General features: G+C 36.6%; 2 protein-coding genes across 6 annotated transcripts; one reads left to right on the top strand and one right to left on the bottom strand.

Annotated features, from left to right (window-relative positions):
* Nucleotides 1-669: 669 nt before the first annotated feature.
* On the top strand, nt 670-6,497 carry LOC109013849 (glycerol-3-phosphate dehydrogenase SDP6, mitochondrial). Of its 2 annotated transcripts, XR_001999641.2 has the most exons (8): nt 681-1,211; nt 1,951-2,424; nt 2,996-3,327; nt 3,760-3,920; nt 4,198-4,456; nt 4,964-5,262; nt 5,347-5,503; nt 6,203-6,497. XR_001999641.2 is itself a non-coding variant. In XM_018996069.2 (7 exons), coding segments are annotated over exons 1-7 (1,893 nt in total). In that variant the 5' UTR covers nt 670-844; the 3' UTR covers nt 5,348-5,651. The 2 variants fall into 2 exon arrangements, 1 of the variants encoding a protein (XP_018851614.1); XM_018996069.2 differs by lacking the exon at nt 6,203-6,497 and having other exon boundaries at nt 670-1,211; nt 5,347-5,651.
* On the bottom strand, nt 6,445-22,569 carry LOC109013848 (exocyst complex component SEC8-like). 4 transcript variants are annotated; one of them, XM_018996065.2, is made up of 28 exons: nt 22,435-22,569; nt 22,196-22,258; nt 21,681-21,870; nt 21,024-21,236; nt 20,197-20,370; nt 19,710-19,814; nt 19,063-19,172; nt 15,965-16,138; nt 15,602-15,770; nt 15,412-15,518; nt 14,085-14,392; nt 13,853-14,010; nt 13,581-13,696; nt 13,248-13,318; nt 12,987-13,096; nt 12,858-12,907; nt 12,353-12,453; nt 11,204-11,316; nt 10,912-11,019; nt 9,689-9,886; nt 9,402-9,487; nt 9,035-9,221; nt 8,827-8,904; nt 8,093-8,194; nt 7,884-7,958; nt 7,144-7,239; nt 7,007-7,056; nt 6,445-6,922 (listed from the first exon to the last, which is right to left on the bottom strand). In XM_018996065.2, the coding sequence occupies exons 3-28, from the start codon at nt 21,720-21,722 to the stop codon at nt 6,835-6,837; spliced, it is 3,189 nt and encodes a 1,062-aa protein (XP_018851610.2). In that variant the 5' UTR covers nt 21,723-21,870; nt 22,196-22,258; nt 22,435-22,569; the 3' UTR covers nt 6,445-6,834. The 4 variants fall into 4 exon arrangements, with proteins under 4 accessions (XP_018851610.2, XP_018851609.2, XP_018851612.2 ...); XM_018996064.2 differs by having other exon boundaries at nt 6,808-6,922; nt 21,681-21,749; XM_018996067.2 differs by having other exon boundaries at nt 6,808-6,922; nt 12,987-13,093; nt 21,681-21,749.
* Between the last annotated feature and the right edge of the window lie 29 nt (nt 22,570-22,598).

The following is a 22,598-nucleotide window of genomic DNA, read 5'->3' as shown; positions in this document are numbered from 1 at the left end:
TTTTTTCTTCGTATCATTTAAATAATATTTTTATTCTTTTTAAACATTTCCTTTTATACCAATAAATTTGTAATATCCAATATATTTTTATATTTGCTATGTATTATTATATACAATGTAATATAATTCATTCCTATACACAAAAAAAAAATATATAGGCCAAATAAAAATTAAAAATAAAACCAAAATATGAAAAAAGTAGATAAATAATCCAAGATAGTTTTTAGAAAAAATAAAATATAGGTGTTTTAAATGATGAACAATAAAAAGAATTTGTATTGAAATATAAAAGTAAAAATACACGAGGGAGTAAATGAAGTATAAATAATTAAAAAAAATGTTTGAAGGATGAACAATACTTCTATATATAGTGAGTTACTGTAGCAATTTGTATTTTACATGTTATAATATCTTTTACATAATCAAATGGAACTCATTTTATAAACAAATTTTCAAATAATTTATATTTTTTGTATTATACATAAGTCATTGAAAATGCTCTTATGCTAGACATAATAAGTTAACAAAGTATTTATGGTAAACTTTATTATAATTAAAAAAAAATGCTATGATTTTTAATATAGTTGATGTAAAACACATGTACTAAATGTATACAAAAATAAAACTTATAAATTAATTATATCTTTTAAATGTTATTCTGGCTCGCTCATTTTTTTTGTTTGATTGGTATTCTGGCCGTCTCATTCAGTATTGAGTTCCATGCTTTTCCCACTATTTCCCAAAAATTCAATTGACCGATTCCCGAAGCAACCTCATCGTAACTGAATCAATCCTCCGATTCCCTCATCAGCATCATCATTATCTCTCTCACAGAACGCACCGGATGGCCACCGCCTTTCGCCTGAGCCGCCGCCTTGGTGCCGCGGCAATTGCTACCGCAGCCGGAGGGGCAGTCCTCCTCTACCAGCCCACGTTAGCCGCCAACGACCGCGGTGGTGGCCCCCAGCTCGCGGCTATTAGGCAGAAGATCAGCGACCCAAACGCCGTCATTCCGTCCAGAACGGTCCAGGAGTCGGCTCTAATCGGGACCAGCTCGGCTAATCCACTCGACGTCCTCGTGATCGGCGGCGGGGCCACAGGATGCGGCGTCGCCCTCGACGCGGTCACCAGGGGCCTCCGAGTCGGGCTTATCGAGCGAGAGGATTTCTCTTCTGGCACATCCTCGAGGTCCACAAAGCTCATTCATGGAGGTATGTGCGTGTATATTTATTATCGACATAAAAGTTTGTCACTTTGTGCATGTACCTTATCTATCTATATGTATTTTAGTGAATTCCGAGTGTTTGGTTTTGTTCGCTGTTTAGGATCTCGGTTCCTGCACTGATTGGAGTACTTGAAGTGATTTTTCTTGCACATTTTTAGATTTTTTATGCGATAAGCATCGAATTCCTTGTATGAAGTTATTTTCGTGATTGGAAACTTTTCCCTTTGCAATAGACTGTGGATGTTACTAGTTCTTGTAATTGATGGAAAATTTGGTGAATCAGGTTTATTATATTTACTTTAGAACAATTTTTCTCGTGTTTTATTTTCTTAGTGATTTTGAATTATGCTAATGTTCGTGGGTTTAGCATACGCATTACTAGTTGAGAAAGAAGTGAATCTCTTCTCATATGTCGCTTTCGCAATGGCTCCAGCGATTACTTTCTGAGTGATTTGATCATTATGGATTCATTTATCAGCCACCTTGTACCGTACTAAAAAATCTGATTGGTTGACTGTGGAGGGTATGTTTGCTTTCCCAGGTTGGTAATGGGAGGGAAATAATCCTACTAAGTTTGTCGGTGACTTTGATTTCCCTCGAAACCAAGGCAACAATATTTTATTGTAAAGATTTGCAGGATGTTGTTGGCTTATATTTTTGTCACGTGTAGTTGTCTTTTAGCGGATGAGCTAATTATTATTTGTATGCCTTTGTACTGCTTTCAGGAGTTCGTTACTTGGAGAAAGCTGTCTTTAATCTTGACTATGGGCAATTGAAGCTGGTATTTCATGCGCTTGAGGAACGTAAACAGCTTATTGAGAATGCACCACACCTATGCCATGCATTACCATGCATGACACCATGTTTTGACTGGTTTGAGGTAGTATACTACTGGATGGGCTTGAAAATGTACGATTTGGTCGCAGGACCACGCCTATTGCATTTGTCCAGATATTATTCTGCACAAGAGTCCAGTGAGCTCTTCCCCACACTTGCCAGGAAGGGTAAAGATAGAAATCTAAAGGGAACGGTGGTTTATTATGATGGCCAGATGAATGACTCACGACTTAATCTTGGATTGGCATGCACTGCGGCATTAGCTGGTGCAGCGGTGCTTAACCATGCAGAGGTAGTATCATTTTTGAAAGATGAAGTTGGCGAGCGCATAATTGGTGCACGGATTCGAGACAATTTATCAGGTACAGGAAGCAATTCCTTGCACACTTCGGAATCGGCTGGTGATATTTACCATGTTAATATCAATTTCTTTCCCATAAGTTAAAATTTAATAATGATAAAAAAGGTGTTTCCCCAGTGTTAAGACTATTGGAGAACTAGACTTGGTAATAGAATCCTTAAAGGCAGTTGGTGACTCTTTGACGGTTGGCTAGCAGAACAAAGAGTCCCATTTTTATTTGCACAAAAGGAAGCTTAAATGTAGGGAGGACACGACTAACTGTGCAAAAGCCTGAGCCTTCGTGGCAAAGAAAGTGGGGAAAATTTCCATGATGCAATGGCAATCGATAATAAATTTATGATCCGAAATCAAGTTCTTGGTTATCTGCGGCACCTGCAAGATATAACCAAGATGAATTTGGATGTGGGAGTACATCTCTCTCTCTCTCTCTCCCTCCCTGACAAATGCTAGTGCATAAGTGCTCTGAACCATGCATGCACACATCGCACTCAATTTGTACTGAATTTTCTTGAAGCTAGGGGTAACTAGATTTGGTTAATTTTCATGATCCTTACTATCTTAAAGTGAACCAGGCAAAGAGTTCAACTCGTATGCAAAAGTAATTGTCAATGCGGCTGGGCCATTTTGTGATTCTGTGAGGAAAATGGCCAATAAAGATGCACGATCTATGATCAGTCCTAGCAGTGGTGTGCATATTGTTCTTCCTGATTACTATTCACCTGAAGGAATGGGTTTGATTGTTCCTAAAACTAAGGATGGACGTGTTGTCTTCATGCTGCCATGGTTGGGACGAACAGTTGCTGGAACTACAGATTCCAACACTCCCATCACTTTGCTTCCAGAACCACATGAAGATGAAATTCAATTTATATTGGATGCCATCAGTGATTATCTTAATGTTAAGGTATGTTTTATTGTCAACATCATCCTCTTTCTGTGTCTGTGTTCTACACTTCTCTTACATAGAATAAAAATTTGATCCTTTTCTTTCATTCTTGGACTTTGTTCTGTGAAGTTGTGCTCCCAATGGGATTCTTTAAGTTCAAAGAATCATGGTGGTTTGGATATATTGCTACCATTGTTGTACGAACAAGCTAGCTGTATTAATTTATTCTCTTACTTGTTAATAGACACCTGAAAGTTCAGAGGTTAAAGCGGTAATAATAGTTCCTTGTTTACTCCTTTTCTGTAAGGATTTATCCTTCTAGTGAAGTTTCATCCATGTTGATGCTTCGATAAATCTACAGCAGTCAAAGGCATTAGTGCTGGTGACTCCTTTTCAGACTCTCTCTTTCCTATTGCTTGCGGTGACAAGATTAATGCTGTGGAAGTGCAGGTAAGGCGAATGGATGTTCTTTCAGCATGGAGTGGTATACGCCCATTGGCAATGGACCCATCCGCCAAAAACACAGAGAGTATCTCCAGGGATCACGTTGTCTGCGAAGATTATCCTGGCTTGGTCACAATTACAGGTGGGAAGTGGACTACGTACCGTAGGTAAGATTGCTAAGGTTGAGCTGGAATCCTTACTAATAACTTATTGGAGAGTGGCATACTGGGAAGAGTTACTCTATCATGTTCTTTCAACTTTCTATTGATTAACAACAATAATTTTGATGTGTGTAAATGTCCGTGCAAGATGTTTAAGCTACTTGAAATAATACCAATAGACTTAATTTTGTTGTAAATGAAAGTGATCTAGGCCATTTGAGTCAGTGCCTGTGTGTCATCTTCCATCTTTTTTGCATAATGTGCTTACTAGAAATACTCTCAGCATGGCAGAAGATGCAGTTAATGCAGCCATAAAGTCTGGAAAGCTGAGCCCAACCAGTAATTGTTTAACTCACAACCTGCAGCTTGTTGGTGGAGATGGATGGGATCCTGCATCATTTACAGTTCTTGCACAACAGTATGTACGCATGAAGAAGACTCACGGTGGAAAAGTCGTTCCCGGTGTAATGGACACTGCAGCAGCAAAGCATTTGTCTCATGCATATGGAACTTTGGCTGAACAAGTGGCTGCCATAGCTCAGGTTGGTTTGTCTTGCTCTAGTCTTCATTTTATAGCTTTAAGACTTGAGATGTTTCTTTCCATCTTCCTATTATAATTGTTTTCCTGTGAGTTTAAATTTGTATTAGTTGTCGTGCAGTTTGGCTATTGGCACTTCCTGAAGTATACTATTTATGCTAAAAAAAAAAAGAATTAAAGAACAGCGTGTGAAATGGGTTCTAGGATTGCTCTTCATAACATTCAAGAGCTACTTTTGCCATTCTCTTAAAGTTTTGACCGGGCAACGTTTGATTGTTAGCATAGGGATGCTTGTATTCCGATAAAGCAATTGCATTCTGAAAACTATCTAGTTTTTTTTAAAGTATTTTTATTGAAGGAATTGTTTAAGCAACACTTTGAGCCCTTGCGAGTTGACAAACAAACTTGGAGCATTTCATGATTTTAGTGTGACAGACATTTCTTTGAACCTGATTCATCTTTGATTTGTTGGCTAACCTTTTGTGGCATGCTTTCTCCTTTTGGTCTTTAGAATGAAAACCTGGGGAAGAGGCTTGCCCATGGATATCCTTTTCTCGAGGCTGAGGTTGCGTACTGTGCTCGGAATGAATACTGTGAATCTGCTGTTGATTTCATTGCGAGGAGATCCCGGCTTGCTTTCCTTGACACCGATGCAGCAGGTCGGGCATTGCCGCGCATAATTGAGATATTGGCTACTGAGCACAAGTGGGACAAGTCAAGGCGGAAGGGAGAGTTTCAGAAGGCTACAGAATTTTTGTCTACTTTCAAGTCAGCGAAGAATGCTCAATTCCATGATGGAAAACACATATAGTAAGTCGTAATACTAGTTTATTTATTTATTCCATACTTTCAAACGTGTTGTATAATTATTGGATATTATTTGTTGTGAGACAGGATCGATAATGAGCTGAGGAGTCCGTTTCTTTCATTTCAAATTGTTGACCACAGATTTTCCAATCATATTGTTGTGCGAGGAAGTTTGAATGGCTCGCTGTTTTTTCCCCTCCTCTTTTACATTGTGAGGCTGAGTAAAAGTTTATACAACAGATGGGTATGCCACCCTCCCAGGTCACAGATTACATATTTGAAAAGGAGATTGATTCTCTCGAGTTTGTGATACTATCTGCCCAAAATAATGTCATTCATATTGAAACTGGTTGATTCCATTTACTTCAGTCATTTTGCTATACGCCTTTAAATCGGTTGATATTTTAGTTTTCCGTTGACTTAACTTGATGAATATTTCGTAGTTACCTTACTATTTTGTATAATGAGAAATTATATTTACAGTTTTAAATATCCAATCTTTTAAAAAAAATAAATAAATTCGAGATTCATATGAAAAAAATTAATTTTTTAATGATAAATTTTACTATTTTTCAAAATAAATGTGTGTAATTTGTCCAATCCATGACTATATCTAATATTACTGTGATCATGACTTTAGAGTGATTTGAATTCAGATATGAGTTGAGATGAATTGAGATGGTTCGTGAATAGTAGAATAAAAGTTGAATTATTTATTATATTTTATGTGAAAAATTTTAAAAAGTTGTTTTGAGATTTGAAAAAATTGAATTGTTTATTATATTTTATGTGTGAATTTAGAAAAGTTATAATGATGAAATAAGATGAATTGAAGTGAATTTTAAATACAAACGATGCCTAATCTCTCCCTCCTTCCCTTTGGCTGAAACTCATTCATGTGATTGTGGATATTATTATCTGCGTTTCTTGTGGACATGTGCAGACCTTGCAAGAGATTGTCAATGGGGACCGAACTGTCTTCCTAAGAAGCGTCCCTCCAAAGGTGTATTTTGCCCTAAACAAACCGAAAGGGTTTTGTTACTGTTCGTTTTGAATCGTGGAGGTCATTTTACAGCTTGAGCTCTTTATGTGATCTGCATATGTGAGATTAATGTTGGATGTACAATGTATCTATCTCTAACGCATGACTAGATAATAAATTTGCGGTCACGTTTGTCCATACATTGGATCTGGAAAATCTGAAAATTATTTCAAATGATTTATAATCGGCATTGGAAACATACATTGGATTTTATGTGTTTTCAGGATTGCAAAATTGAAGCTACATAAAGCCCCAAGGAAAACATAAAACACCCAAAATTGATACTAAACACGAACAAATTGCCCAAAAATGAAAAAAGAAAAAAAGTAGTAGTATCTCTCACCAGACTTGCATCCTGGTTTAAGGAAGTGGTGAATTCTATGGAAGTGGCATCTACATCCGTTTGCAGCGTCAGGCCTGCCTTGAAGAAATAACAATCTAACCTGCATGCCGGAAAAATGCCATTCTAGGACGAAGAACCCAAGAACTTTGACACGTTGACAGTTGGATCTACTTCCAGAACTGGTAAAAAGCTAATGAGAGAAAATCTCTGATACGCGATCTTGAGCATCAGCAGGAATCGCTCTTCCTGGGACCTGGACCTTTAGAAGATTAGCGTACCTGTCAAAGATGTGTTATGTTATTCACGAACCACAAAATGTACACCAACCAAGAGAAAAGGGTAAGACGGTCATATCAACTCACTCTGCAGTTGTAAAAACGTGCTCATGCTCCACAATGAAGGCTAGCAAGGCCTGTAAACAAGAATAGGAACACTTATCACTGGTGGCGTGGCAACACAATAAGTCAGAAACAATAAGCTATTAAGTTCATGACTTTGCCTCAAATGGCATGCTTAGAAGTTCGTAGTAAGTACGAACACGATCCAATCTCTGTTGCACAGCTTCACTGTTAATCGATGGGATAGCTGCCAGCGCCTGCAGTGCCAATCAAAACAATGTAAAACAAGGTAGCATTTTATATCATAAAATCAAAATAAAAACCAGAAAACCTTGCTCCCACAATTTTGGGTTGGCCTTAATGTACTACATGACCACCCTTGTTCGAAAGATATTTTGCATTGGCTCTCACCCTGATGACAACCTTTTAAAAAATGACACCCAAATGTTGGAGGGCCATTGGCAGGTAAGAAACCTGGCCCAATTGTTATGCAGTTCAAACTCATACAACAGTTTTGACACAAGGACTTGCATTGCCCAGACTTTTGTCAACCCAAGAGGACCAAATCTTATTCCATCATGCTGCTAAATGTAAACATGAATTAAAACTTGGATAAACTTGAAAGGAGAATAGTTAAGGGTTTAACCCTTCGAATTTGCTAGAGGTATCTTGTTCACATTCCCTTTAGTGAAATTGCATCGGCAGTTGATTTTAAAGAAGGATTGACAGATTGAAGGCTCAAGTAAGAGCTAGCTTAAGATAACAGGCGCACTGATAAGTATTCATTGCATCAAAGTATTTTTACCTTATTCATGGGAACAAATCAAATCTGATATCTGCTTGCTTTCATCATTCAACTCAGTTTTAAGGAACAGAGACAATTTGCAGGAACAAAACGTACCTGTTCTAATGCTATCGAATTCCGGCATATCTGCTGAACCCCAAAAAGGTTAACGGATCTCATATCAGCCAAAGCCTGATTAAACATTGCAATTACTCATTAGCAGTCAATCAGAGATGTGAAAATTGCTTGGGACTACAACTTGAAACATAAACATGTTGAAGTAGGAAAAAAACATTAAAATATAACAAACCACAGTATGGGCAAACCTTGATAGATGCATTCGCAGCAATGCTACAAATTCCACCAAATATGTAATTTCGCTTTGGACATGCAACAAAAGGTCCCATTGCCTCATCCCTTCGCATTATCTACAGGTACAATACAGAAAAGACGTAAGATTTGACTCCAAGAAGATATGCTGCAGTGTGAATGTTTTTAGTGCGATTCAATTATGTGCACATCCTTTATAATCATCAATACTTAAAACTTGCTTCTATTCTCTCTCCTTGTCAAAAGATGAACCCTGTATCAAACTCCATGCAATTTAAAGATGGAAAGAGTTGTCAGCACAATTAGCTTGGATTAAGGTTTAGTTGAGTCTATGCATTAAAGGGTAATCGACTTAGGAAGAGAAAATGGTAAAACTAAACGTGTTTTTCTTTATTAGTACTAAAACTTGGATATCTTGACCATGCTTTCTTTTCTATATTACAAACAAAAAAAAGTTAAAAATCTCATTCAAGATTATACTAAGTTTCTTTCGGTGCCTGAAAAAAACCCAGAAATATTACTGTTTTTTTCCTACTAAAAAGTTATAAATACTTCCAAGATTAAAGTAGTATAACGTACAACTAGAGAGAGAAAAAACATAATCTTGCGTAAGATCCAGAAATAATAATCCACAATGCATCTCTTTTGGAAGTCCTTTTTTCAAAAGAATGTCTTCCAAGTAGGCCAATATTTCCTATTGTACACGTCCATATAAGCTGAAAATACTGACCTGAGCAGTGAGTGAAATAATGAAGTCATCTGGCTCTTCAGCATCTAAGTCCTCCAAATATTCCCTAGTTGCCATTTCCTGTTTAAGTCATAATGCTCAATGAGCTCAAGTTATATTCCCTTGTTAAATGTTTCACTTTTTTACACCTTTATCTTCTCTCTATCCCAATTAAGACATAGCATATATAAATTACAGAAGTTTTACAAACCTGCATATGGAAAATTGTCTCCAACTGCATCTCTACACGTAAAACCTTAAGGCAATCTATTGCTAATTTTCTGTACTCATCAGAAAATGATGCCAGATCTCTAGTAGGTGCACTGCTTGTTCGAGTATGATGGTCCTTGGGAGTCTCCTCTATTTGAATTGATGCTCTTGAGTTTATTTGTCCAAGCCTACATATAGCAGGAGAATTGTGCTTCAATCAATTTAAGTAGCTACTAGGAACTTTCAGAAAGCAACAAGATGGAGGAAGATAATTCCCTATTTGCCAATATATAATCATTTTCATCTCAGCGAGGCTTTATAAAGATCTCCGGCATAACTTATGACTGTGACCAGATGAGAAAACTTACCTCTCAATTAAGTCTGCAACATACTCCAATGAATCACTAAGGGATGCTAGCAAAATGAGTTTGTTATCATCACGGATTAGATTCTCCTGAACAAGAAAAAATCAAAGGAACGTCAACACAATCCTCATATCTATGGTTCTTAACACTTAATGCAGTGAGAGTCAATTAATCACCAAGATTTCGCAAACTAAAATATATTCAGAGAAGTAATCTAACAACCCTTTAATGGAGAGATATGAATAGCTCCAAAAGTAAGAACACAAATTTGTTGTTGCAAGGGAGAAGACCTGCTTAATTGGCCTCAAAGCCAACAATAAATTGCTCAGTTCCAGTTCAACCTCTACACTTTCAGCATCAGGGGCGTTGCTATCCATGTTTGACTGACCAAGTGAATTTGGTAAACAAGAACTTGCCGGATCAAGTCGCATCAATTTCTCAATATCATACCTCCCAATGAGCATATAACTCTGCTTCTCAAGCACCGCCTGAAATGTTATGAAAAAGATTTTGAGAAGCAATAAAGGTTTACTTATCAAAAAAGGTTTCTTTAAACATTCACAAAATTGAGTGCATGGTGTCTGTACTAAGGGTCCTCCTTTGCGCCTCCAAGACACGTAATCACCGACAAATATGAATTGCAGCAGTTATGAGCCACCTCTTTAAAAGGTTTGATTACAGATACGAAATCGAGACCAAGTATTTATTTGAATTTTCTAGCATTACATAGCATAAGGATTGAATTTAGGCGTGTGTATGATTACTTATCTCCGTAATAGGTGATCTAAAATGTGTATAATTTCCTAATGGGTACCGTACTTGCATTAATCGCAAGTTGTACAGCTATATCATTACATAAACCAATTTACTAATGCAATTATAACCACCAACTTAAATCTGCACCAATATCAAAACATTAATTTAGGAGTGAATTTATACAGCAAAAACAATATGCAATGTCAACACTTCAATGTTGTTTTGATCAATCTATCCAAATGCCAATTTATGATCAATATCCTCAATTATCAAATGATGATAACACATCACTGGTACATCTTATAATGTTAACATAGGAAAGTTCTAAAAAATATAGGGGAGATAAAAATACAACATGTGAATATTCAAACAGTGGAACTTACGACAAAAAATGATAAAAATTTAATTCAAAATTATTAAATGGAACCAATGGTCTGCTCACTAACACTAGATGGAATATGAAGGAGAACAGGCAGTGAACTAAATATCTAGTGGCGGAACAGAAAAGGAGATAAAAAAAAATTATGAATAATAAGCATTATTTCAATTAGGAGTTTTTATTCCTGTTTAAATCATGGCATAAAGCACCACAAATCCAACTAATTATGAGCAGGCAAAAGCAAATCCCATTATGCAAGGAAATAGAAAATAAAGGATAAACTTATCACAAAAAAAATGGAGGAAGAAAAATATAACCAAAAATAATGATTGCAAATATGTAACAAGTCAAAAGGAGTGAAAATAGAGAAACCCATGCCTCCATGTATGATGTACGACATCTCTCATATGTACGCTCAAGGAAAGTCTGCACATACTTCACAAGATCACCAGCAAATTTAGGCATTGCTTGAGCCCAACCAAGCACCTGGAATAATTAAATAAGTTTAAGTTACATGGCCGAAATACCCAAATATATGCATAAAAGATAATTTCTAGAAACTGTTAAACATATATTCAGAATAGAGCCAGAAATAGATCTTGTGAATCCAATTGACTTGTGCAGAATATTTTGGGGGGGATTCTACTAAGATGTGAAACACAAGACTTGCCTCTTTAGCTAAGAAATCAATAGCCAAAAGCCCTTGTAAGACTGGTCTACCCTTCTCGACCAATGGAGTATAAGCGGAAGCAGCATGCGCCTTTGGCCGAAATGCAGCCGGACCTATAAGATCACTCATACATAAGATCCTATTGTAGATGCAGCTGGAAAGAAAAGAAGAAGAAGAAGAAGAAGAAGAGGCAAAAGACTAAGATCAACATGTGTCCAGGGACATAGGCATCATCAAATAACCACTCAACGAGTCATCGAACTACCATACCTATTGTAGATGCAGCACGGATTTAAAATATAAAGGAATAGAAAAGACTTCTCTATATGGTTAAATAGTGTAAAGGTATTTCATTCTTTCTGAAACTTCAGTAGCTTTAAATGCCAAAAGCAACATGAAAATGCTGTGTTGCACTATAGCCTTTTCCAATCACAGACTGTATCCTCTGGGAGCATATTAACATCGGAAATTTTACAAAATAGACATTTTACAACAGTGGAAGCTCAATTTGCAAGGCAGGCAAAGATTCTATTGTCCAGCTACTTCTTAATGTTATATGGCCAGCAGATTGTGGTCTCCTGTACAAATTCGGTTAAGTCTACATCTGTGCTTGAGTTTTTAGTCTGGAAAGCAGTGGCAGGGATAGGCCAGAGTGATTTATGTAAAGAGTTCTAAGAAAACACAATGGTAGAGCTTATGAGGGTGTTAAGATTACTCTACATAAGCACCCGAGCTTATTAAAAAAAAATTACATTGGTTCCACCTAGATATTTAGCTCCACTGGTTTGTTTTGTTTTGGTTTTCCAAATGTAACTGATTCCTTCAAAGGGGGTTGCAGATTTTGTGTTCTATTTGTTAAAAAATGTGTACTTGAGCTTTGCCCCTTTCAAAAAATAAAATAAATTACTTCTCAAAGTGCCAGACTTATGGCTCCATGAGGCTCTTGCATACAAGTGCAAGTATGACAAGAGATAACAGCAATTAGATGGGCCTCGGGAATTGATATTATAACTTCTTAAAGCATTTGAATAGATAAAGTTAGCACCTTGAGATACAACGAGAGAGAGAGAGTGAGAGACCAATTCAAGTTATCAGTTCTAAACAATATTGTTAAATAAGGACCATGGGAAAATAGATTAAAGAACTTGCTTGATATAGCTTGCTGTACGCTTTTCCGGTAGTCTACAAACATGGTTGGTAAAAAGTGGTCCTTCACGAAGTTTTCCACAAATGAAAGCAATCCATCATTCCTGCAGTTTAAGAATTGGAGAGTTCAAATGCACAAACCAAGTGATATAAAGAGGATTTGTGGCACTGAATTTACAACGTTTCCCCACTGTCGACCAATCGTAAAAAAATAATTAGTAGAATAAAATGATTTTTTTTTTTTTATAAGTAGTAGAATAAAATGATATAGGTTGAAACTTAGCAGAATTATAAGAACACAAAAATTAAAGCAAAATGTCAAGATGCATTCCTCCACATCCAAATCTCCCTACTCATGCAGAGCCATATTCCAATTTCAGTTAAGCAAGAAATGAGAAAACTGTATGTAAGACAGAGAGTACGAAAAAAGTTATTTCATGCAAAGTGGTGATCCTTTGTATGAGCAATAACACTGAACAAGTAGAGACTACAAGAGTTTTGAGCTTACCCAAGCTGGGCATACTTTTTCGGCAGCATTGAAGCAACCTTATCTGTAAACTGCAGAGAATATGTGGTCAGAAAAGGTCAACAACAAACCCACTAAGCGAACATACATATTTCAATGACAGTCCAAAACCTGAAGCACAGGTCGATATATAGATGCAGCTAGATATATGCCTTGCTCAGGTAAGACTGTTGCAGATCCATAACCTTCTTGCAATACATTGGGACCCCTCCTACTCCCTCCTTGTCGAATAAGGATTTGAGAGTACAATAAATAAGATAATTTTATGGTCATTAAAGGATCCCATACAAATTGATTCAATCACCTAATAAAAAATCTAACTATGTATGGAGAAATAATCCAGGAAATGTGAGTAATGCATCTTCAGCATACCCTGGTTATGAATAGATATTGTTGTTTCTGTAAAACGAAAAGCAAAGGTAAGACTATCCTCTGACCGGTCCCTGAAACCCATAAACATGACATATTACATGATTGTTTGACAAAAAAGGTGAGAATTCAATCTCTTATGATAGGAAATGACACCAGGATATGGCCTCTCTAGGTGTACTTTTAAAGCTAAATTATCATAATTAGAAGGAAAGGAAGAAATATGAACAATTAGCCCCCAAGCAGTAACTTAAAAAAAGAACCTGAATTTGAAAAGATAGAAAACGTGATCCAAGGAATATCACATAATAGAGATTTGCATTTAAAGGTTCTTGCCTCTTTTCTTTGGAAGGGGCCTTGCTTGCAAGTCTAGCTGTTTGTACAGCAGCATCTGCCGACGTAGCTTTGGGCGTTGCCCGCAGAATCTCACAAATGAATTGTTGACACTCACTCTTTGGCACATTAAAGAAGCATTAGTTAAAAGAATAAGTTGGAGAGGGATCATGCCCGCTCATTCCCAGGTTAATTAATAGTTGTTTTTGTTTTTGTTGAATGGTCTTCAAATTCATTATCAGGCATTAAGCAACAATTTAAAGCTGCTAGGTTACCTGCAAAACAGTCAAGGAGAAGCCAATGCTGTAGCCCCCAGTGACTTGAGATGCTTCAGAATCAGGGTTCCAATCTGTTGGCCTTGATCTTGGTGTGTTCACTTCAATTTGATGAGTGGATTTTGATTCCAAAATCTCTCCAATGACGACATGATTCTCTGAACGAGTAATATTGAGAAAGTTAGGTTCAACATTAAAAGTAGAGTAAAAGATAAGAAAGTAGTTATCTCACCAAATATTCGAACAACTGTGTCCAAAATTGAATCCAGAAGCTCCCTTGTGGCAGCCTGTGCTCTTCCTGTGGGAGCCATCACAGGTGAGACAGGACTAACCGCCGAAAGAGTCCCAGCCAGAGATATCCCATTCTGATGCTTTTGTTTGGGGAACTGGAAGCTTTCTAGCTTTTCTTTCATAAAATGAAGACCTGGAGTAGCATTTTGCTCACCCTGACCGATGCCAGACCTTGAAGAATTAACAAGTTCTGCATGAGCTTTAATCTTGGATGTGATTATCTCATGAATTGCCGGTCGCAATCTTTGGCTGTTGCAAAACAAAATGAATAACATTTATGTCATCATAATGTACATATTGGAATGAAATTCCCATAACTTAAAAAATACAAATACACCTGTTCAATGTAACTCAGTCTTGATCACAAATTATATTCAAAACGTATGTGTTCAATAAAATTTCCAAAATCATGGAACACTGGATCTAAAAGAGTTGAGACTACAGTCTCTACAGTTTGCAACATCTTTGGCTTTAGAACATTCAGGATTAGCAGATAACAACCTCTAAACCTCCACAGAGCAAAGGAGACTGAATTTCATGCCAATCAACTAGGTGGTGCTAGAATTCCTTGCCCACACATCCCAATTAAACATTCAAAACTCTTTCTGCATCTACTCTAAAAATTGTGCCACTAAAGTCTAAAACCGAATGTAAATAAAGGCATAAAATTAGTCAGAAAGCTAAATAGACACTCTTCATTGACATCATCCCACCACTCTTCTGAAGGTATTCAGTAATTCCAATTATCCAGGACAAATAGAATCTGATAATTTTAATTAGTAAATGAATTTGGCCGTATATTCTACGGATATTCAATCCAGAGGTTCCATTTAAGAAACCATATTGGCACTGTTAAAATCTCAAGCACTCTACTAATAATAAAAAAAATCTCACTATTTATGAGATAACATTGATGGTATTTGATGGTGATTTAGTTGCATATACGAAGTTAATGTTTTGTAGGATAGAACAGTCAATACAAATAAAACATAAACATTGACAAAACAGTTAGTAAAATTGTCTGGAATGAGAAACACAATCCAAAAAAAGACAGACCAGATCCATTAAGACAGACCAGATCCATTAAGGAAAGGATAAAGGGGAGAAAGAAACACAATCCAAAAAAATCTATCTTCTAGAGTGAGAAAATGAAATACAACAAATATAATTATGGAGATCTGTCCAACACATCTCTAGAGGAAATTTAATTCTTTCTAAACAATGCTTCAAACAGAATCTAAGAGAAATATGTTGGAAAGATAACAAACCATATTATAGCACCAGCAGCTGCAACTTTGCCAAGCATGCAGAGGCACTCAACCATGGTTTGCAAATACCTCACATGAAGCGGAGCATCACTCTTCTCTATTGTCTCCTACATATAATATAACAACCCAAGCTTCATATGAGAATAGCAAAACAAAACATAAAATGAGATTGAATTATGAGAAACCTTACAAGAAATTCATCTGGAGTGGAATTCAAAAGCCATATTGGTGTCTGGCGAGGAAGAGTTTTGGCATCCTTTAGATTACCATTTCCACCATTGATCCCAACTGACGACATATGCCCATCTGAGGCAGCATCTTCCAGAGCACCCTCCTCGTCATGGTCATCAAAAGAGGAACTGAAAGCATGTTCTGATGTATATTTAGAGGGGGGAATTTGCACATGCTTATCGATAAAAGTGTTGCAAAACTCAAAAGTATAGATTAAGAAAAAGGAGTAGGTCAAATATGGGTTAAAAGAAAGGTCGTTCGGGAAACAGATAATAAAAGAAACAGCACAGAGAGAAAGTTAAATAGTACGGTGCAATCTTACCCTCCATCAACAGAACTCGGCTTATATGATCCATCTGTTTGGAAACCAAACTGGTTGTCACCTTTCAGTAGCCTGGTTCTTCGAGATAGAGATTGTGAATTATCCACAGATAACACAACAGCCGTGGTAGTTGGTACTTCGTCATCTCTTTCATATATGCTTGAGGAAGCTGAGCTGCAGGATATAGCTTACAGGCAATAAAGTTCATGAAAGCAATGGCTGTTAAGAAACAGCAGACGTTGTAGGTACATGCTACACAGAAGCTCCACACTTTGCATAAAAAATATGAAATATGAAATATAGAGATAAAAAAATAAAATCACATATTTTTAAGTAATGTACAAAAATATGGAGCTTATATTTAGAATTTTTCTAAATCTAAAACTCCTTCCAAAGAACAAGCCCCGCACTCCTACCACTAACTTTTTGTTAAAACAATAAAAGAAGACTAAGGGCTTGTTTGGGAAGTAAGATGATCTCATCTCATCTCCTCTTCTCAAAAGTTCTCATAATTTCCTTCTCAAACATCACTTAAACATTTTTTCATTTCAAATCTTCAAGATTTTCATTTAATCATTACTAATCATTACAAATTTCAAAACTTCTAAATAAAACATGAAAAACAATACAACTTTTTTAAATTTCAAAACAAAAATTATATTAAAAAATAAAAAAATCTATTTGGAGGCTGGTTTTCCACAGCACACCCGTAGACCGGGTTTTCCACATCATGGTTCGAAACCAACTTATTTCTCGCCCCCGTTGCTTCTCTTTCTCCCCTCATGCTTCTCTCTTCTCTTCAGAAGCCAATTTCCCTTTGCTGAGCCGTTGCTTCTCTTTCTCCTCCCATGCTTTTCTCTTCTCTTCAGAAAACAACTTCCCTTTGCTGAGTAAATAAGATCTTTATTTATTTCTGTGTTTTTATTTTGCCTTGAGAGAAAAATCCATTTGGTGAAACGTTTATGAGAAAATCCCTTCTTGAAGTTTTGTTCACCGGTTGTTAAAATTTTCTGTAAATCTCGCCTGGATCTCTGTCTTCAGAGTCTCGGACTATCTCCATGTCAGTTTTTGAAGCTTGGTCCAACAAATTGTGGAACGAAGAAATTTGATCCGGTCTCGAGGTTGATAAATTTTGAACCAGATCGAACTATATATATATTTAAAATATTTTTAATAATTTGATATATTATTTTTATATATTAATTATATAAGTTAATAATGTAATTTTCATTTAATTTATTATCATTGACCGTATAAAATATAAAATAATTTATGCTATCATATAATAAATCATAAATCATGTGATAATTTATGTCATTATATATAAATAATTAATACATCATACATTCATACATAATCTACTATTTACACTTAATTAAAGTAACTAGGTAATTTTTTTTAAATACCTAAATTGCAAGCAAGCATGAATAATCTATATGCAATGAAGTTATTTGATATTCATTAACCATATATAAAATGTATGGCATTATTAATAATTATGCATACTAAAAAGTAAGGTCTAAATTAGTAAGTAGTAAATATCAACATCATAAATATAATTATAGTTAAATATTTTTTCAAAAAATTAGTTACATAATCCACATTAATAATTCACTTAATTTTTATTTTAGTAATTTAAATAATTTACTTAATTTCAATTTTAGTAATTTAAATAATTTTTTTATTAATTTATTTGCAAAAAAAAGATGAAAAAAAAATAATAAAATAATTGGGCCGGACCGAACGGACTGGACTGGATTGATAGCTACCGGTCAGGTCCGATCCCTATGAGTGTTCGGTTTGGTCCATGAAAATCGGTTCATCACCCCCCACCAGACCGATTTACACCTCTAGTCGCATCTCCATACTTCTCTCTTTCACTTCAACTATTGTGCTGCACAATAGTTGAAGTGAAAGAGAGAAGTATGGAGATGCGACTGCCAAGAGAGAAGTAGGAATGATGACTAATGTTGGACCCCATTGTGCAGGCTTTTTCAAGTTAATAACTAACTGCGAATTTCAAATTTGGGAGAAAAAAAAAAGATGTGCCAGACACAGTGTGCAGTGTACAAGACTTCTGTATAGAACCACTCTTAAAAAAATTATATTCTAACTAGGGCTATACAGGAACCGAGAAAACCGGCCGGCTTCGACTCAGACCAGCCATCGAAACCAGCAGGGAACTGGTCGGCATGCGGCAAGAATATATGAAAACTGATGTCGGCCAGTTCGGCGCTGGTTTGAACCAGGAAAAAAATGCTGAACTGGCCGACTGTTTATATATATTCGAAATATATGTAAATGAAACGGCATCGTTTCACTTAAATGAGTGAAATTGTGTCGTTTTAGGCCTGGAAGTTAAAAAAAAAAAAAAAACATAATAGAACGGCATCATTTGGCTTTTAAGCCAAACGGTGCCGTTTCAAAATGGATTAATAACCCCCCTTCTCCTTCTTCCTCGCGTCTTCTTCTTCCTCAATTCACGTTATTTCCTCGTCTGCAACTTTCTTATAAACTCTCATGGCAGACAATGTGGCATCCCTCCTTCGTCACAGAGACGCTGACAGTAGACAGAAGAACCAAACCGCGCCGCATTGAGACCGATAATATCGGTTCTCTCCCCCAATTGACCGGTTTTGGCCGATTCTAAGCTCTCATGGCAGATGTCGGTAGGGTCTTGGTTTTGCCCAAAAACCACGCTGAAGGCGTCGGTTTTCACCCCTAATTCTAACAATATTTTAACTTGACAATATTTTTGTTCAATTTTTTCTCTCTCCTTTTCCAAAATCCAGTAGAACATCTTAACCCAAACCATTGAAGTACTATTTACAAAATTCTCATATCATCTCATTACCCAAACAAGCCCAAAATCAATTATTGCAATCCGAACAAAGTAGCATGCCAAGTCACAAGAAAAACTATAGAGCTGGATCAGTTTCTAAAATTGTGTGCACTTAGGACGTTTCTCTTTCAATCAAAATCTCTAATTGGTTATTAAAAACAAAAACTAATCAGAATGGATTTGAGTAACTGTCACGAGCATATGCAAACAAGCCCAAACAACAAAAACCCCTAATAGGGTAGAGAAAATTGAATACCTGTATTCACCTTTGTTGTACAGGTGTACATGCAAATCCTCCAAAACCTTGTAAAAAAGAACTCCTCGCAACTTTGTCAACTCTGACCGGACATCTTGAAGAGCACCAACCTGGGCCACGTAAAACAGAATTAATAAAATGCAGATTTTTCACTTGGTACTAGAACATCAAATGTGAATAAACAAAGAAAAATATTTGCAAGCATTATTATTTGCAGATACCGTATATAGTTTTTCTGAGTGGTTGTCTTTAAAGCCACGGGACTAAGGTGGGACTTTTTGAAGGCTGTGTGAACCGATGAAAGAGAATGAAATCTTTGTGGTCAAGATATGGTTTTCAGATCTTTTTCAGATCTTGCAAACATCAAAGCATCCTACAGTATAGACATTTAAAAAACTCCTAAACGTAGTGTAAAATGACAGATGGCTGGATTACTGCATGATAAAAACAGTATTCTCCTGAAGTGAACTGCTGACTTGAGGCTTTATTGAATACAACTAGGTTATTATGATATAGGCCACCGGCCATGATATCAGGTATCTGGATGTAACTTCTATTTTTGGGATATAAGTTCCAAAAATAAAGCAATACAAAACTTTTCACGTGACATTACAGGAATGGCCATAGCAAAAGGTTAGAAAACCTACAGTTTGAAGCCCCTCTCGCTCAAGCATCAATGTTGATTGAACATGCAACTGAACTGCAGCATAAAACTGCTTGTCAGCAATTAGCTTTTCAATACGAGCCGGAACCTGAGCCAATTTCGAGTGCACAACATGGACATTTTTCAGAATCACCAGAACTGTGAAGAGCAGATAATTCAAGCAGAATAACTGTAGTGGTAGTTTATAAGTGGCAAGGTCAGAATGCATGTACATTGATAGCTAACAAGTTCTTCTGTTTTTTTTCCAAGTAGAGGTTTGAAAAAACTTAGTAAAGGCGCAGTGATATGCATGCATTTATATGTGAATAAGACAGGCAACTGAAGAGCAAAAAGATTCAAGCACAGTTGCACAGGCATTGCATTTTTAATGTAGGATGGGAATTAGGTGATTGAAATTTTAAATTGAACAAAGTTCCCCAATCACTGTTGAATCTGGTATTATCTGGAAGCTGTAAAGAGTATAGACAAACCTTGGCTATGCCCTCAATTTGATCTAAGAGGGAAATTATGTGACGCAATGTTACCGATCGATACCACAATTGATGCAATTGCTTATTGCGGGTGCTAAGACGCTTCTTTGCCTCAGCCAAATCAACCTTTAAGACAGCTGTACTTTCAGTGGATTCGCCAAACAACCTCAAGATCTGAAGCAATATATACATAAATAAATAAACTAACAACACAAAATATAGCTGCAGATCTAACTGTTATTATTCCCCAAGGTGCCTGAGGGGGACTGAGGGATAAAAAAAATCAATGTTGAAGATCACCATCACAAAAATACAAAAAGATGAATTGAGATAAATATATATTTTTTTATAAGATAGGCTTTATTAATGATCAAAAAGACTATCCAAGGAAACATGGTGTATAAATTAGATATGCCTAATTAGTCAAAGTAAAAATATCACGAAATCATGAAAGCTAAAACTAGAAAAGCATAGGTGAGCTGCTGAGAAAGACGGATCGTTTAAAACAGGACGAACTCAAGTCCAGCCACACAACAACAATGGTAAAGGGAAAAGAAAGCCTTGAGGCCAACAGCAGTCCTTGTGCAATCCAGTAACCTCCAGGCATTTCTCTCCGTATGCACCACATCAAACAAATTGAGAACATTATCCATAGCATCTCACTGTGGTGACCATCAAACCACCCTTTCCAGCATGCTAACAAGTCTACCGCCCCCATCTAGGCATCACCAAGTGTAACCCAAAGAAACTGAAATCAATATATTATAAACTGAAACTACCCTTTCTATCTACCTCACCGTGGAGTGAAAAAGAAAAGTTTTTGAAACCTGGGAATAATTTTGAATTGCTTTGTTGAAGCCACTATGATAAGCATGCACCACTTCATTCACAAACTCCTCAACAACATCACTTTGCTCCTTCAAAGATTCAACTTCGCCTTCACGATCTTTTGATGTCAAAATATGGACAACATGAGGTAATGAATCAAAGCGCCCTGCGGCCCAACTCTCATCTATTCTTGTAAGTTCTTCCCTAAGATACTGCATTATACCATAAGATCACAGGAACATTGAGAAGAAGAAAAATACAGAAGATTATACACATAGCAGCTTATATAAATACGGTTCAAACAGAGTCTCCAGGATTAATAAATATGTTGCATTTGCAGAGTCTTTGGAATTCCTTGTCATAAAAAATAGGTATGGTTGAAACACAACACAGTCAGACAGAGTCTAGACTCCAGCACATGCCCACATTTCAAAAGAGGACTACCATTCTAGTTGCTACAGCTGTTAAAACATGATTAAAATTATGTTGGCAAAACATTTCGCATTCTATATTAGTGCTCTCAACATCGGTGCTCCCAACCAAACAGGGCAAGGAAACACTTGTTTGCTAAGTACAAACAAATTTTACTGTGGTACTCTAATTTTGAAGTAGGCCTTATGCATCCAATAAAGTTATACAAAGCAAGCTGAACTTACTGCTTTGTCGGAAGACACGGGCAAACCATCAAAGATCCCCATCTTGAGCCTTGCGCCTCAGCAGATGCCCTGGAAACGAACCACAATTCAACTCATCCGGACAAAGTTTTAATCCCAGGGAAAGAACGTTAGACTTGCAGACCCCTTTTATGAGTAATAATTTGATCAAAAATACGCAAAGCGTGTTGACCTGGCAGACACGAACCATTCAAGAGATAGAACTGAAAGCTGGGGTATTACACAGAGCCACAAAGTAACACAAACCCAAAGCATTCGACAAGGCTAAGTTTGCTAGAAAATATAAATGGCGTATGTGTTCGTGTTCGTGTGCAAGTTATATGTGGTCGAAATTGAACAAATCCCGGTCAATTGAGCTCAATGCGGCCGTTTGGAAAATTGGAGTTGAATTTTCTCCCATTCTAGAGACAAAAGGCTACAGAGAGAATAATGCGTTTTTCTTGTCGTCCACTTTTTTCAAACGAAACCGAGCTGAGGATAAAATTTGCGAAAAGTACCTCCAGATCCAGTACGGGAAGCACCGAAAACGTATCAATTCCGCGCAATCTTGACGCCTAGAACTTCAAACAATATAATAATGGAACCAGCATAAGAATAGTATACAAGTCGTATAGAATAATGAAAATCTCAAAGGTACTAGAATTCATATTTGCAATAAGCGAGATTAATGAGCTACGTTTCACATTCTCGGTTGGCAGATAAATGAGATTGAATTGAATCATGAGTTTCAGAGTACCTATGAGTGGGAAATACGGATAGGGAGGTGCAATGCGGCTGACATAGAGCTCCGGAAGAGACGGATCGCTTTGATGATCGAGTACAGAAGAACATGAAAATCTTTAAATACGTGAAAGAAAGAAAATATGGAAAACTGTAGCAGGAGACCACGGCTCACATAAA

This window comes from Juglans regia, chromosome 12 (genome assembly GCF_001411555.2).
Source record: "Juglans regia cultivar Chandler chromosome 12, Walnut 2.0, whole genome shotgun sequence".
In the NCBI taxonomy this organism is placed as follows: Eukaryota; Viridiplantae; Streptophyta; class Magnoliopsida; order Fagales; family Juglandaceae; genus Juglans; species Juglans regia.
The sequence above is the reverse complement of the archived record's forward strand: the minus strand, read 5'-3'. Positions and strand labels throughout refer to the sequence as shown.

What these genes read in the sequence shown, in the direction of transcription:
- LOC109013849 (XM_018996069.2), top strand. Translation starts at nt 845, where the DNA reads ATGGCCACCGCCTTTCGCCTGAGCCGCCGCCTTGGTGCCGCGGCAATT. An exon ending in GATTCGAGACAATTTATCAG is followed by an intron (nt 2,425 to 2,995) that starts GTACAGGAAGCA and finishes AAAGTGAACCAG; the next exon opens with GCAAAGAGTTCAACTCGTAT. An exon ending in GTGATTATCTTAATGTTAAG is followed by an intron (nt 3,328 to 3,759) that starts GTATGTTTTATT and finishes GTGGAAGTGCAG; the next exon opens with GTAAGGCGAATGGATGTTCT.
- LOC109013848 (XM_018996065.2), bottom strand. Translation starts at nt 21,722, where the DNA reads ATGGGGATCTTTGATGGTTTGCCCGTGTCTTCCGACAAAGCA. An exon ending in TATATCGACCTGTGCTTCAG is followed by an intron (nt 12,908 to 12,986) that starts GTTTTGGACTGT and finishes TATTCTCTGCAG; the next exon opens with TTTACAGATAAGGTTGCTTC. An exon ending in TTATTTCACTCACTGCTCAG is followed by an intron (nt 8,195 to 8,826) that starts GTCAGTATTTTC and finishes TTGTACCTGTAG; the next exon opens with ATAATGCGAAGGGATGAGGC.